We start from the raw sequence: 14,819 nt of genomic DNA on the forward strand, positions 1-14,819 counted from the left end.
GTGAGTTCACATTTAAACCATATTTTTCAAAATTACTTAATTTAATTATTCTTTAGAGCTAAAACTTTCTTGAGTGAAAATCAGAAAATGACTTTGTCTACTCCGTTGCGCTTTCATGCACCAGATTGATCAAAACCTGTTCTGAATGGATTGTTTGATTTAGAGTAGCTCTTGACTCTTTACTCAAAACTGTTTTCACTTGCAGGCTGCCCTTGAACTAGCAGACATAAACACTGCAAAGTCCCTGATAACATATGGCTGCTCTCCAGCTCTGTGAAGCTTCAGCCACCTCTCCAGATCTATGTAGCAGTAATTATAACTTAATTTGTTCGCAAGATTCAAGGTGAGATGTCTCACTGGGTCATGGTATATTAAATATGAGCATGATTAATAATGTCAGCACAGATTTGTATAAATCTAACCTAAATAAATGACACATTTTGATCACAGTGCTAATGAGAGCTGCTCTGCCTTCAGTTGCAATCTGTTGTCTAAAGAAACATGCTCTCAACTAAGTTGGAAAATCTGCAATATCAGTCTTGAGTTATTATCAAAAAGCATTAAGAGAAAGTAAGACCCGAGAGGCAACAGCACTCTGCTGTTTCTAAGAGACAAGAGCCTGTTCCTCAGCAGCCAGTGTTTGCCTTTAAATTAGTGTCTGTTTACCGACACAAGGGTGAAAATGATGTTTATAACTCCCATTCCAATAGTGGCATACACAGGCTGACCAACCCCCGCAGTCTGGAAGATCGAAGTAGAGTAATAAAAGATCTAGAAAAAAACAACAAAGAGAAGATCAAATATTACAGTTGTCTAATAGTAATGGGGTCCATAAAATGTCAATTGAAATGTTTTTTTTTTTCAATGAAATGGGAGTATAAAGGTAGATTGAGCGTACAGCGTTGATCCCAGAGAACTGCTGGGATAAATGCATCATCAGGGCCACAAAGAGCTGCTGGCGGTACACAGAGGAACGGAGCAGCCGCAGGATGGACGTTTGCGCCTCATTCATGGCCTCCTCTTTCTCTGCCTGCATCTCTGCTATGTGCTTTGAGGTGTCGTAATCTCCCTTCAGCCTTTTCAGACCTACCAGAGGGAAGAACTGAGAATCATTATTTCAGAAGAATTTCAGAATATTTTAATTTTATTAAATTTTTTTTTTTACGTTTTAAAAATCGCTCTAGTCTATGAGAATAGCTAATCCCAACCACAACTATAACAATAATGACATAGAGGAACAATATACTTGGAATCACTTTCATAATATATATATATATATATATATACAGTATATACAGTATATATATATATTTTTTTTTCCCAGTGGGTGAATGATAAAAAAATTGACAGCCGATCAAAATACATTCGACTTTAAAGTCGAATGGATAAACATCTGGTTAGAATAAACATCACATAACCGTCCGTTGGTGTGGATGCTAATATCTTTTTAGTTTTCGTTCTTGGTGTGAAGAAGCTTTTAGAGAGAAGACAATTAATTAAATTGTAAAACATTACACTAAGACAATGTTTTAGTAGCACGTTAAAAAAATAAAAGAAAATAATTCACTAATTACCTTTTTTTTTAATAGTCCTAATATAAGATTAAGGTCCTGATGTTTTTTTTTTATGTAGTAATGTTACAGAAATAAAGCTGTAATGTTGCAAGAATAAAGTTTGAATGCTACAAAAATACATTTATAATTTTACCAAAATAATGTCAATGTTGTGAGAATAAAATTGTGATGTTACAAAAATTGTCAATGTTACAAGAATAAAATGGTAAGTTACAAAAATATGGTTGTAATGTTAAAAAAGAAAGTCATAAGGTAAAGAGAATAAAGTCACATTGTTTTTGAAATATTGTCAATGTTGTGAGAATAAAGTCGTAGTGTTACTAGAGTTTCTTTCAATTTAAGAGATTAAAAACATAATATGGCCTTAAAAAGAAAAGGTTAAAAAAGGGGTTTTGAGGGTAAAACATTTTTTATCAGCTTCATCAATGCAGAAAATGGATGTGGAGGATTTAGATTGACTAGCATGTGTCAGTATTTACTAAAAATAGTATTTACAGTATTTACTATTTGTCATTAGAATCCGGCAGTGAAATGCAGGAAATTTAATTTATTAAGGAGAAGGAACCAGACGGACATTCAGGAAATTGCCTGTTTTGTGCATCTGTAATTGCAGCCAGTGGTCAGCTCCACTTCACTTCACTTTGATGCTACTTTCCTTATTCTCATAATACTGACTTGAATCTCAAAAAATTTTATTCTTGTAGTTTTGACTTTATTCTTAAAATGATAGTACTTTAGTGTCATAATGTTGTGACTTTTTATTTCTCTACACTTTAAGACTTTATTCTCATAAAAAGCCTATTACGAGATTATGAGTATATGTTTAAACATACATTGTCCAAGAGTAATGATTAAGAAAGGCTTTGGCACATACTCTTGCATGCTTCTTCCACTTTGCCTAGTTTGATGTAAAGATATCGAGGACTCTCTGGACACACAAGCAGCAGCAGACTCTGCAGGATAGCAGGAGCTCCAGAAAGACCCAGCAATACGTGCCACATGTCATCATTTCCCAGCAAGAAATCCAGACCAATGACCTGTAGAACAAGGACACCTGCACACATCTTACAGATGTCTAATAAGAATCGAAAAAGAGTTACTACCCTAGACCTCATGAGTATCTTACATCACTTTTTTTATCACAGTTGTTTCAGCTGATTGTAATACAGATTGGAAGATCATGTATGGTCATGCTCTTTTATTTAATAATATCAACTATTCAGTTAATATTCAGTTCTCACTATGAACAGTTTAACCCTCATTGTGAATTAGATGTATTATAAAAGTAGCACTCACTTGACTTATAAGGATGCCAATTACAATAGCCAGCTGGTGAAGTGCTCCCATAGCACCTCTGTACTTCACTGGAGAAATCTCTCCAATGTACAGAGGCACCAGGCCAGATGACAGACCTATAACACGTGTGTCATATATGAACAAGTGTGCAGTCAAAACATATTGCATATACAAACATAAAACATGTAACAGTGCAATATAATACAACAAATTTAAGTAAAAAACTTTTAAAAACTGTAGCAGATGAAAAGTGATTGTCTTTATAAGTGAACCATGAATCATTCACTCAACCGATTCGTTTAAAATAATGATTAATTAAGGAATGAAGCAAATGGCTGCCTCTATGTGTGAGTCATTGAATAATTCACTCAACTGATTTGATCAGGAAACACCGCTACTGGGTGCTGCTCGGAGATGCAATGGTTTCTGGTGTACTTTGTTTGAAATTACTTTTGTTGTTGTCATGACAGGATTGGATCTTTTACTTACTTGATCTTTGAATCTCATTCAGCAAAATGAACTAATATTATTCAAAGTCAATTTCGCTCATTTAGTTAATTTAAGCTTAAATTAGTTCAATTAAAATTATATATATTTTTTCAATAGCCAAATTCCCTGAATCCACATATGCAATCGTTGATCATATTGTGAACTGGAAAAAAGTTATGCAGCCAAAGACAAAGACAAATTATGAGAAACAGAAATTGTAAGTTCTAAATGTGTCTTCTAGTTCAAATGTTCTGTTCTTTCATTACATGACACAAAATGAATGAATCGCTCATGAACATCACTATTTGGAGCAAAAATAGACAAAATAACTGGGACTGTTGAATCTAAAATGTGAGTTGTTTATTTATTTGATTATTGAACTGCTGTATAAAAGCAATATCCCACTTTCTGAGATTTGAAACAGCTTGCTGTACAGTTCTTGCTGGTGTGATGTTGCTTTTGAATTTTTACATTACTAGAGCAAGGTTATTATTATTGTTATTTAAAAAGTTTCCTTTTTATCTTATGTACTCATGTTGTTTTTTCTTATTTGAATTTTAATACATTTTAAATACATTTTTACTCCTTTTTTTACCATTTATTATTTTTTATTTCTTATATGGTCTTATCCAGCAATACGTGCCACATGTCATCATTTCCCAGCAAGAAATCCAGACCAATGACCTGTAGAACAAGGACACCTGCACACATCTTACAGATGTCTAATAAGAATCGAAAAAGAGTTACTACCCTAGACCTCATGAGTATCTTACATCACTTTTTTTATCACAGTTGTTTCAGCTGATTGTAATACAGATTGGAAGATCATGTATGGTCATGCTCTTTTATTTAATAATATCAACTATTCAGTTAATATTCAGTTCTCACTATGAACAGTTTAACCCTCATTGTGAATTAGATGTATTATAAAAGTAGCACTCACTTGACTTATAAGGATGCCAATTACAATAGCCAGCTGGTGAAGTGCTCCCATAGCACCTCTGTACTTCACTGGAGAAATCTCTCCAATGTACAGAGGCACCAGGCCAGATGACAGACCTATAACACGTGTGTCATATATGAACAAGTGTGCAGTCAAAACATATTGCATATACAAACATAAAACATGTAACAGTGCAATATAATACAACAAATTTAAGTAAAAAACTTTTAAAAACTGTAGCAGATGAAAAGTGATTGTCTTTATAAGTGAACCATGAATCATTCACTCAACCGATTCGTTTAAAATAATGATTAATTAAGGAATGAAGCAAATGGCTGCCTCTATGTGTGAGTCATTGAATAATTCACTCAACTGATTTGATCAGGAAACACCGCTACTGGGTGCTGCTCGGAGATGCAATGGTTTCTGGTGTACTTTGTTTGAAATTACTTTTGTTGTTGTCATGACAGGATTGGATCTTTTACTTACTTGATCTTTGAATCTCATTCAGCAAAATGAACTAATATTATTCAAAGTCAATTTCGCTCATTTAGTTAATTTAAGCTTAAATTAGTTCAATTAAAATTATATATATTTTTTCAATAGCCAAATTCCCTGAATCCACATATGCAATCGTTGATCATATTGTGAACTGGAAAAAAGTTATGCAGCCAAAGACAAAGACAAATTATGAGAAACAGAAATTGTAAGTTCTAAATGTGTCTTCTAGTTCAAATGTTCTGTTCTTTCATTACATGACACAAAATGAATGAATCGCTCATGAACATCACTATTTGGAGCAAAAATAGACAAAATAACTGGGACTGTTGAATCTAAAATGTGAGTTGTTTATTTATTTGATTATTGAACTGCTGTATAAAAGCAATATCCCACTTTCTGAGATTTGAAACAGCTTGCTGTACAGTTCTTGCTGGTGTGATGTTGCTTTTGAATTTTTACATTACTAGAGCAAGGTTATTATTATTGTTATTTAAAAAGTTTCCTTTTTATCTTATGTACTCATGTTGTTTTTTCTTATTTGAATTTTAATACATTTTAAATACATTTTTACTCCTTTTTTTACCATTTATTATTTTTTATTTCTTATATGGTCTTATGCATGATTATTTTATGATAATTTTTAATCATTTTAATCAATTATTAAAATTGATTAAATTGCCTTGCTTTTCTCTTAAAGGAGACATATTATGCCCCCTTTTTACAATATGTAATGTAAGTCTCTGGTGTCCCCAGAATGTGTCCGTGAAGTTTCAGCTCAAAATACCCCACAGATCATTTATTATATCATTTTGAAAATGCCTATTTTGAGTGGAAGCAGAAACACGCTGCTTTTCGGGCCTGTCTCTTTAAAGTCCCTTTTCCAGAATAGAGCTGCCATTACAGCTGGTACCTGCTAAAAACATCTGTTTTGGTTCTGATCATCATGTTTATCGCGCTGAAATCATGCGTTTTAAACCATATGAGTTTAAAATTCTGATATAGGGTTTTCTGAGAGCACACATCCGAAGCACACGGACAGAAAGCGGCTGTCACAGCATGTGAGTACTAAACTAAGTTCTCATTCACACACAATCGCATGTTTATTTTAGATCTGTGTGGCAGCAGCAATATACTGTACATTAAATAAATCAATAAATCCAATGCTCTCTTGTCTCCTCTGAGGCTGGGACTGAAAATAGTGTTCTGTGCTCGTCAGTGCAGCCAAAGACAGAAGAGTTTCGCCATGGCATTAGAACTAGTACACCATTGTCGCTTGCGAAAACACAATAACGGCGCCGTGGTTGTAAACTTACAGATTAAGGGGCGGTAATATTATAATGAGATCCCTTTGCCACGTCACCATGGGAGCGAAACCAGACGAGCTTGTTTTCTCAGACGCTTGCAGAAAAAGGCTTCCCAAAACAAAGTTACTGGGTTAATCTTTTTCACGTTTCCTTGGTTGGTAGATGCACCGGGGACCTGATTATAGCACTTAAAACCTGGAAAAGTCCGATTTTCATGATATGTCACCTTTAAGATTCCATGAAAATAGAGGCAAGGTTGTGTCTCTTACCACAGTACAGTCCCATGATAGCACGTCCTGCTATCACCATGAGGTAAGGTGTGCCCATCTTAGCCAGGCCCATTAGCAGCCCAGCTGTTATGGCCAGGACATTTATAAACAGCATACCTTTGATCCTGTAAATCAATAGTATACAGACAAGACCACAGATATGAGTCACATTCCACTGAATCTGAACACATAAAACATTATACTTTCAAGATAAGGGAAGATTAAACTATTTCTTGCAATGAACGTTAATTATTCACAAGTTCACAAATACTCTACCTTCCACGGATGTCGCTAACAAAGCTCACTAGAAAGGAGGACACCATGCCTCCGATGGAGAAGATGGCCACAGACAAGGACCAGTACATGACCACAGACGCATCAGTCGGTTCTTCATGTTCTGTTGTGTTTCCTCCTTCACTACGAGCTAGTTCTTCATTATAGACACCCAGCGATCTTGCATAGTGCCTTTCAATGACCTACAACACAAATGACATAATGCCATGACAAATCCCTTCCCAATAATAGTAGTGAACAACAGTCCTTTCTCTTAAAGATATAATCTCAAATAGATAAATCCCTATCACACTGGCTCTGAATGCAGGAGTGTGAAGGTTGTAATGATGGTGTGATGGCTGACCTTCTGTGGGGCGTTGATGACGCCCAGGCTGTATCCCATCTGCAGAGAGCCAAGCGCAGCTGTGAACACTGCCAGAGCGAGTGTGCCTGTTAACTGCTGTAAGACAGGAAAACACAACAGGTCCTAATTCTGACCTTCCACAAATTAAGGCCTAAAAAGGTCTTAAATCTAATCAGAAAGTTTTTCATTCATAAAATCATGGCATTAAATGTTGCAAGCACCAATTCAAATATCTAAGCATCCTTAAATCAAGATACATTTACTTCAGATGCAAACTGAACGTATGAAGTCTTGTTTTTGAAACTGAACAAAATTAAGTGAGTTTATGCTTAAAACAAGAACAAACATCTGTCAATGGGGTATAAAAACCTGTTTTCTGAGCCCACTGGCAGATAACTGTTCTTGTTTGAAGAATGAACTCACGTAATTTTTATCAATGTCTCATAAAACAAGACTTTTGTCATTTTACCTCTCAAGTAAATGTACATTGATTTAAGAATATGTAGACATTTTCAGTGAAAGAAAAAAAAATGTTGGAAGTTGTATTTTTAAACTTTGAACCATACTGACATATTTTGTTCCATTCAGTTTATTCCTCATTTTCTTTACTTGGTCCTAAAAAGGTATTAAAAATCTTAAATTTACCTTCTTAAAACCTGCAGAAACTGTTACCATAAAAGTTCATTTACAGTAGCAGTATCATTTACTCTTGATCAATTCAGAATGTGCCAATAGAAATTAGCAATACAAACAAAACACTTTATTACAACGCTCAATTACATGTTTTCCTCTTATTTAATTTATAATTAAGGCCAGAGCCTTTTTATAAAAAGGTCTTGCACTGAAAGACAAATGTTTGTGAACTAAAAAAAATAAGGTATACATTTTAATTCAATTGTGCTCTTTAAATGAAAAATAATACATATATATTTTTTGTTAAAGGAATAAAACATGTATTCTTTGTTTGAACAAATATTTGATTTAAGAACAATGAACACGATTAGATGTAGATGGATTAACACTCTTTACTAGTATAATTGAGAAGATGTAACTAAAAAAAAGATTGTTATAACATCTGAAATATAATTAAATGTATTTTTTCCAAGTACATGTGTAATACCCGAGTAAACAGAACTAAAGCTCTTGATGGTCTGAAAATCTCTAGTAATACTAATTTAGGAGTGTACATAACACATACTGTTACAATTATCTACTATAGTAACAACAATAACAATGGGCAATTACAAACATACATATATGCATAGTTTATTAACATTACTAACTACTTACGTAAATATGCAGTTATGTAAATAAACAGTCATACAAACAATGTCATTTTAGACAGCTGCATTTCTTAAATCTATTAAAATAGTTTTTCATACACATAATTGAAGTATCTGTATTCTGGTCATTTTGGTTATTCATTTGACAGCTTACAATTAAAAGGCGGTTTATTTTGTCAAATCGAAGTAACATTAATGATAAACCCAGAAAGCTCATAATCAAAGCATGAATAACACCTGCATTCACTATTCCGCATGTTATGACTATCATCTTTGCCGTCTCATTCATACAAGAGTAAATTCACAAAAAAACTTTTTTAACTTTCCACAAAAAAAAAAAAGACATTTAAATTCAACATGCAAAGTTAAAAGACACAGTCATGTCAATAAGACACTATTTCACACCATTCAGCATTGCCAACCTGTTACTTATCATTCAGATGGAAATCAAAAGGCATTTTCATTATCCGTATGAATTCATAAAACAAAAAGATTAAATCAACTTGCCTTCTCCATTTTGCATGAAGTGTCAGTAAAAGCTGTTCTTGGTCATTAATAGTGGCTCCAAGGTTCTCGGCTGCTTTCTCAATACTCAGTAAATGATCAATCCTGTTACTGCAGGATCATGCTGCACATGTGTGCTGAGCTGGAGACCTTCTGCCCTGATCCACTAATGATGTCCATGTATCACTGCTGTTTATGTGCTGCTTCAGGACAATCATCTTCCCACTGAATACCAGACTATTGTTTCACTTTAATTGTATGGTCAAAATGATTGATATGACTTTTTATATAATTTTAAGGTATATTAATACATTTATGATGCAAACATTGAAGAATACCAGGTGTCAGCATAGCTAGATTGGTGCTTTTTTTTATTAGCATAAAGTGGCTGGATAAGACATATGTGTTTGAGCAAGAAGAGTTAATGTATTACACCTATCAGAGCAAAGTTCTCAGCGCTCAGAGATACTGGTGCTTTCATGAGCTCTGGAAAACAACCAAAGATTCAACAGAGTGAGGGACACTAACACTAGCCAAAAAAGGTACTTATTTGTTTATTTTTTTCTTATCATAAAATAAAAAAACAAACCAAAAGAGGACATAGTGCTTCTATCACCGTAAAAGAAATCAAAATCGTGTTTACAGCTTTGACGATCATTAAAAACGTATTAAGACAGAAACATTAAGTAACCATTCTTGAGTGTCAAATAAAGTAGTTAATTAAAAGAGCTCAGTGAGGTTCTTTCCCAGCACTGGCCGAACACAGTGTTTCACACAGCATACATACATACATCCGCAGGACATTATTGCTAAAAATCTCTCATTCCCTCACCATTAAAATATCTTCTTTTGCTATGTAAGAGATGTGAAAGAAATATAAATATCTATATAGTGTGCAAACATCAAGTGACTTTGAGAACATCTAAAGCGTCGAACTGAAACCCCAGGCAAACATACAAAACAAAATGTAATAAACTGAAAAAAAGAGCTAATGAACAATACAAAAACAATACATTATGGTTAATATCTGTTGATCTACTGTAGTAGTTCTGTACCAACGTTTGTACCAAGTAGTTAAGATCAACATTTGTGATATTGTAGTCCAAGTGCCTTTGAGTACCACATAATTATCAGATGAAGAACCTTTTCCCTTTTTGGAATGTTCTGAGCCCCAGGTTTATTTAACCCATTAAACAATGTTGCAAAATAAAAGTGTAAGAAGCTACAGCTTAATTTAACAATGCTGAGTCTTTTGAAATGTTGAGAAGAGAGACTAGTGGCCTACAAATGATGGCCGAAACATAAGAGTTATATGGCGTAAAAATATTATGCAAAAATAGAAAATCAATGTGCCTCTAAAGACTGATTTCACACAGGTTAATTTGTGCTAGGCACTATAATGAAATCTAAATAAAGTCATCATCAATTCTCAATTGTCACTGAAATACAGGTGCTTTTATCTTCTATCTTTTTTTATTTTTAATTTTTTTAATCTCAGATATCATGTTGCTCTGACATACACGTCGCACAATATCTGATCCAGTGTCTACACAAACATGCAACCAGTGAGGAGGTCTGTTTTCTTCCGCGTATGGCAAGATTTCACTGTTAACTTTCGTGCTTCCGTTTCTCCATGTTTCAAACATTCCAAAAAAAGACCAGAGAAGTTAGAGTAAGAATTCAAAACATGGTATTTAACAATGCATTCATGATCCGTTCAGCTCCGTATTTCCAACCTCAAAGCTATAAAACAAACTCAACTATATTTTGCGATACAGTACTTTGGATCAATGTACAGTATATGGACTTTGTTGACAATATACAAATGAGCACCAGTGTTATTCATTTCTTTAAGCATGTCATTCTCTTTTGAGAAATCGGACAAAAACGGGCATCACAGATATTTGTGAAACTGACAGAAGTGTTTTTAAGTGAAACATCAAGAGACTAAAGCTTGGTCTTAGCCTGAGTGCTTGCTAATGTTATCCCCACATTTGTTATCTTTTAAATATTGTCCAATTCTTTACAATCATGCAACTGATTAAAATTCAATGGAAAAAAGTCAATCAAAACCAATGGGAAACTAGGGATTGGAACGTAAAAGGGGAGGACCCTAAAAGAACAGGCTATACCAGAGGCCACAAATAAGGTCTAAAACCAAGTTCAAGTTAATCAGCCCCCTCTTCTGAGAACTGCGTGCCACTGCAGGTGACGTCAGATACGGCACCTCCATGAGCCGTGTGCAGAGAGCCAGTGCTCTTTCAACGGGACAGACCCATGTCTCCAAGCTCACTCCTCAAGAGTCTCTAATATTTTAAAATATTTTTCAGACCAAACTGTCAATGTACTGTGCGCTCACAGATGCAATGCTGGCAGGAAAAAGGCTCCAGTGTTGGGTCTGTAGGAGCTTCACCAGTTCATCAAAGAGTTCCTGTTCAGCGTCATGAAGAACACTTGACTGCTACCGCCTGATCGGACCGAGGCGAAAAACACCTGCAGGAAAAAAAAAAAGAAGAGGAGAAATTAAGCTCATCCAAAATGGTCCAAGCTGTTTTAGATGAACAGTAACATTGGTGATGATCTACAACTAGGCATGGGCCGGTATGAGATTGACGGTATGATAACCTTAAGCAAAAATATCACGGCATCACGGTATCGTCGTTACAGCTCTAAAATGTGTTATTTTTAAATGACTGGGTAAAAAAAAAAAAAAAATTTCTGCTGAACACAATTTATTTAGTTTTTAAGCAACATACAGAATATTAGGAACTGACATCTTTATTTAACCTAAATCTGTAATTAGTTATTTAATTTTAGTTATATAATTCATATACATATTTATATAATTTCATACAATTTAGTTATATAATTTCATATACATAATTTGATTTAACCCCATTTAAAACAAAAACAGAATGTTCTGTTCTGACTAGCTTTGTGAAATTATACTACATGCCTGAACGAAACAAACAGCAGATGCTCTGAATGAGATGCAGATTCACTCTCTGACAGCAGGAGGCGCTTCTGGAACACCAGAAACAGTGTTTCCTTGGTTACCGCTGTAAACAAAGCAGCACTGCTCTGAAACACTGCTTAATATGAACTATACAGAGGCTAGATTGAAAGAAAATACCACGTAAACTTTTCTGAAGACAGTCAGCTCCCCTCAGAAACACATTCATATAAACCCCCAAATTAATATTGAGTTTTTTCTTCCAATAGATCGTGCATCATGAACAGTGAGTGATCTGCCTGCTACAGTATTTTTCTCTGTGCGTCCGTCTTCAACGTCTCTGGCCTGTGTTAACGGGCGTTTACAGACTTCATATTTTCACATAAATGACATTTTGGAAAACGCTTGCATTGCAACGCAGTTTGTGCAAGTCCAGAACAGAGACAAGTTGCTTGCAATAAGATAAAAAACGGCTGGTTGCCGATCGCGTAAGTTCCAGGGGAAGCTCCTTAAGTTTGCGTCCTACACACACACACGTGACTGACCGCTCGCTTGCACCAACAGGAGGAGGAGTTTCGTGTTACTCTCTGCACTGCACTCAACCTGAGGGATTCTTACACTTTAAGTCTTTGAGGAGACATGAAAAACAGTGCATACCGCAGGAACGGTATAAAGGAAAATATTAGCGGTTTTGAAACAGTGAAATTTTCAAATTGCGGTATACCTTGAAACCAGTAATCGGCCCATGCCTATCTACAACAATAGGAGTCTAACCTTGTCATTCCTCTCACAGAGGAACTTAAGTCTCTGAGCTCTCTTGTGCATGAAAACCCCATCCAGGTGGCCCGTTTCAACAGAGCGGATCTCAATGGCTTTCTCTCCCCAGCCCATGATCTGGTTGGAGTGGATATAAGCTGCGAAACAGAACATCTTCTTGAGTTCTCATGCATAGACAATCTTTATACCAAAAACAAAGTACAGTACCATAGTTCTCTCAGAAAATGTGAACCACTTTCATTTTACTTTTGAAAATGATTTAGTATACTCCACTTCTTAAAAAAAAAAAAAAAAAAAACCCCTGTTGGCCAGGGTAATATCGGTGATATTTCGTTCATTTCTTGGTTCTTGGGGACAAAAGGATTAAAGAAATTAAACACAAGTAGTTATTTATGCAGAATGTCAAAGCCTCTGTTTTCCATATAATGACAGTGGTATATTAACAGAAATAATGACTTAAACCTCATTATTTCAAAATGTTCTATGTACTGCTTCGGAAGAATTGCGATACAGCAAACAAGCCTTATGGATGACTTCTATGATGTTTTTTTAGTTTAGTTTTTTTGTCTTGAGAGCTCCTGGTTCCTCTATCCACTTTAATTTTATTAAACAAAACAACTTGAACATTCTGTTAAACATTATCACACAGCTCTATATATAAAGTTGAATACATATGTATATCCAACTTTATTTGCATACATATAGTATACTCACGTGAAGTGATATATACTATATAGCAAATCTCAACTTCTTGATTTACATCTTTACAAAATGTAAACTACACTATCACCCAGCTCTAATCTGCTAAATGTGTCTATAAGCAATGAAGACATTATAAATATTAACATCATAATTTTCTGTAAAGCTGCTTTGAAACAAATGAATATGGTACAAAAATAAACACTTATGAAAATACTAATAAAATTTACTAAACATTTTCTTTGGTGTCGCAAAGAAGAAAGCAAGTTTGGAACAACACAAGGGGTGAGTAAATGATGAAACTATTCCTATAAAACACTTTTGTCTGATCTCTGTTGTTGTATTTAAATGTATTGCAATATTAGCTTCATCAGATATCACATGGTAGATACAAATTAAACATTCAACAACATAATAAGCCCGATATAATAAAAACAAACCTTTTATCAAATTTGACAAGAATGAGCACGATTCTAGAAAAGACTCGTTAAATGAACTTGTGATAAAAATTAAATGTTTTTCCATAAATAAGTTCATAAAAGCTTGTCCTGATAAAAATTGCTGTCGCATAACATTTAAAATAACACTTAAAATTGGGCCGACCAAAACTATTTTATGGCATCTTCACCCTTCAATAACTGCCCATGAGTCAAGTCTAGTATGGTCTGTTTATTTGCTTATACAGCTTGGTTGTGTCTTGATTTAAAACGGTAGATGTATCTTTTTTTCTGATCTCTGAATGCCTTCCATGACGTCTTTTCATAAGCCAGGCTGGAGATTAGTAAGCACTGCATAAAAATCACCCCAAAGTGAATAATTCTGTACGCAAGCACTACTAATAATCATAACAGCCTGCCAAACGTAAGGAGCTCTGCCCAAACACTCCCTCATTGAGATTAATATATATGATAAAGCATGCCAAAAGCCCTAAATCCTCCAGCTAATGTGTTACTCAAACCAGCTCTCTCACACACACACACACACACACACACACACACACACACACTTCTCAAAACAGAGAAGTTGAAGCCAAGGTCGAATGTTTTTGAACTCTGGGTGAACTACTTTTATCTCCTCCCACAAAGCAGAGGATGTGTGGCCCTCTGTTGTTTTCATGCACTACTGTTGGCCTCGCATCCCTCAAGCTCTACCCATGTGCTGGCAGCTAACAGAAACAGACACTGCGGTAGAGGCCAATCGGATATCAGTGCCACTGTGACTGTGGACTCAAGCTAATATTAGCCAATACAGCAAAATATGGTGTTTTTGTAAAGTATTTTCTGAAGATAAATATTTGTTAACTTGAATAGAAGTCATTCTCTTTTCAGTATGGCCCGTTTCCTCTTGCACAGCTGGGAAGGGTATTGAAACACACAGACTCACCAACAGAGGTGGGCATCTCTCCCCACTGCAAGACCACGTCCTTGGTGATTCTGCCATAGGTGTTGACATAAACGCCCTCATCTTCATAACACAGCAGCATCTCCATGCCATCAGTCTTAGGAAGCACCACGATGGCATGAGGGTTCACGCTGCTTTGGATCTAAGACAGAGAAGAAGGGGTTACTGGCAGATCATGATGCCGTGCTT

The 14,819-nt window shown here is 35.1% G+C and overlaps 2 protein-coding genes across 8 annotated transcripts in view; both read right to left on the reverse strand.

Annotated features, from left to right (window-relative positions):
• LOC107550598 (solute carrier family 2, facilitated glucose transporter member 2-like) overlaps positions 1-8,950 on the reverse strand; it is a 31,171-nt gene extending 22,221 nt beyond the window's left edge. The window contains exons 1-6 of one of the 2 annotated variants that reach the window (XM_016231907.1): positions 8,804-8,950; positions 7,014-7,109; positions 6,653-6,852; positions 6,377-6,501; positions 4,303-4,418; positions 2,449-2,611 (exon numbers count right to left, since the gene is read on the reverse strand). In XM_016231907.1, coding sequence (XP_016087393.1) covers positions 2,449-2,611; positions 4,303-4,418; positions 6,377-6,501; positions 6,653-6,852; positions 7,014-7,109; positions 8,804-8,812 — 709 coding nt within the window. In that variant the 5' untranslated portion in view covers positions 8,813-8,950. Of the gene's footprint in view, positions 1-2,448; positions 2,612-2,870; positions 3,447-4,302; positions 4,419-6,376; positions 6,502-6,652; positions 6,853-7,013; positions 7,110-8,803 lie in introns of those variants that run through there. The other variant, XM_016231906.1, reaches the window with a different exon arrangement.
• Positions 8,951-9,900: 950 nt separating this feature from the next.
• Positions 9,901-14,819, reverse strand: part of LOC107550600 (TRAF2 and NCK-interacting protein kinase-like) — an 87,678-nt gene continuing 82,759 nt past the window's right edge. For all 6 annotated transcript variants that reach the window (XM_016231911.1, XM_016231910.1, XM_016231914.1 and 3 more), the window contains 3 exons: positions 14,613-14,772; positions 12,528-12,667; positions 9,901-11,293 (listed from right to left, as the gene is read on the reverse strand). In XM_016231911.1, coding sequence (XP_016087397.1) covers positions 11,210-11,293; positions 12,528-12,667; positions 14,613-14,772 — 384 coding nt within the window. In that variant the 3' untranslated portion in view covers positions 9,901-11,209. The remainder of the gene's footprint in view (positions 11,294-12,527; positions 12,668-14,612; positions 14,773-14,819) is intronic.

The sequence above is a fragment of the Sinocyclocheilus grahami genome, unplaced genomic scaffold (assembly GCF_001515645.1).
Source record: "Sinocyclocheilus grahami isolate Dianchi unplaced genomic scaffold, SAMN03320097.WGS_v1.1 scaffold402.1, whole genome shotgun sequence".
Taxonomy (NCBI): Eukaryota; Metazoa; Chordata; class Actinopteri; order Cypriniformes; family Cyprinidae; genus Sinocyclocheilus; species Sinocyclocheilus grahami.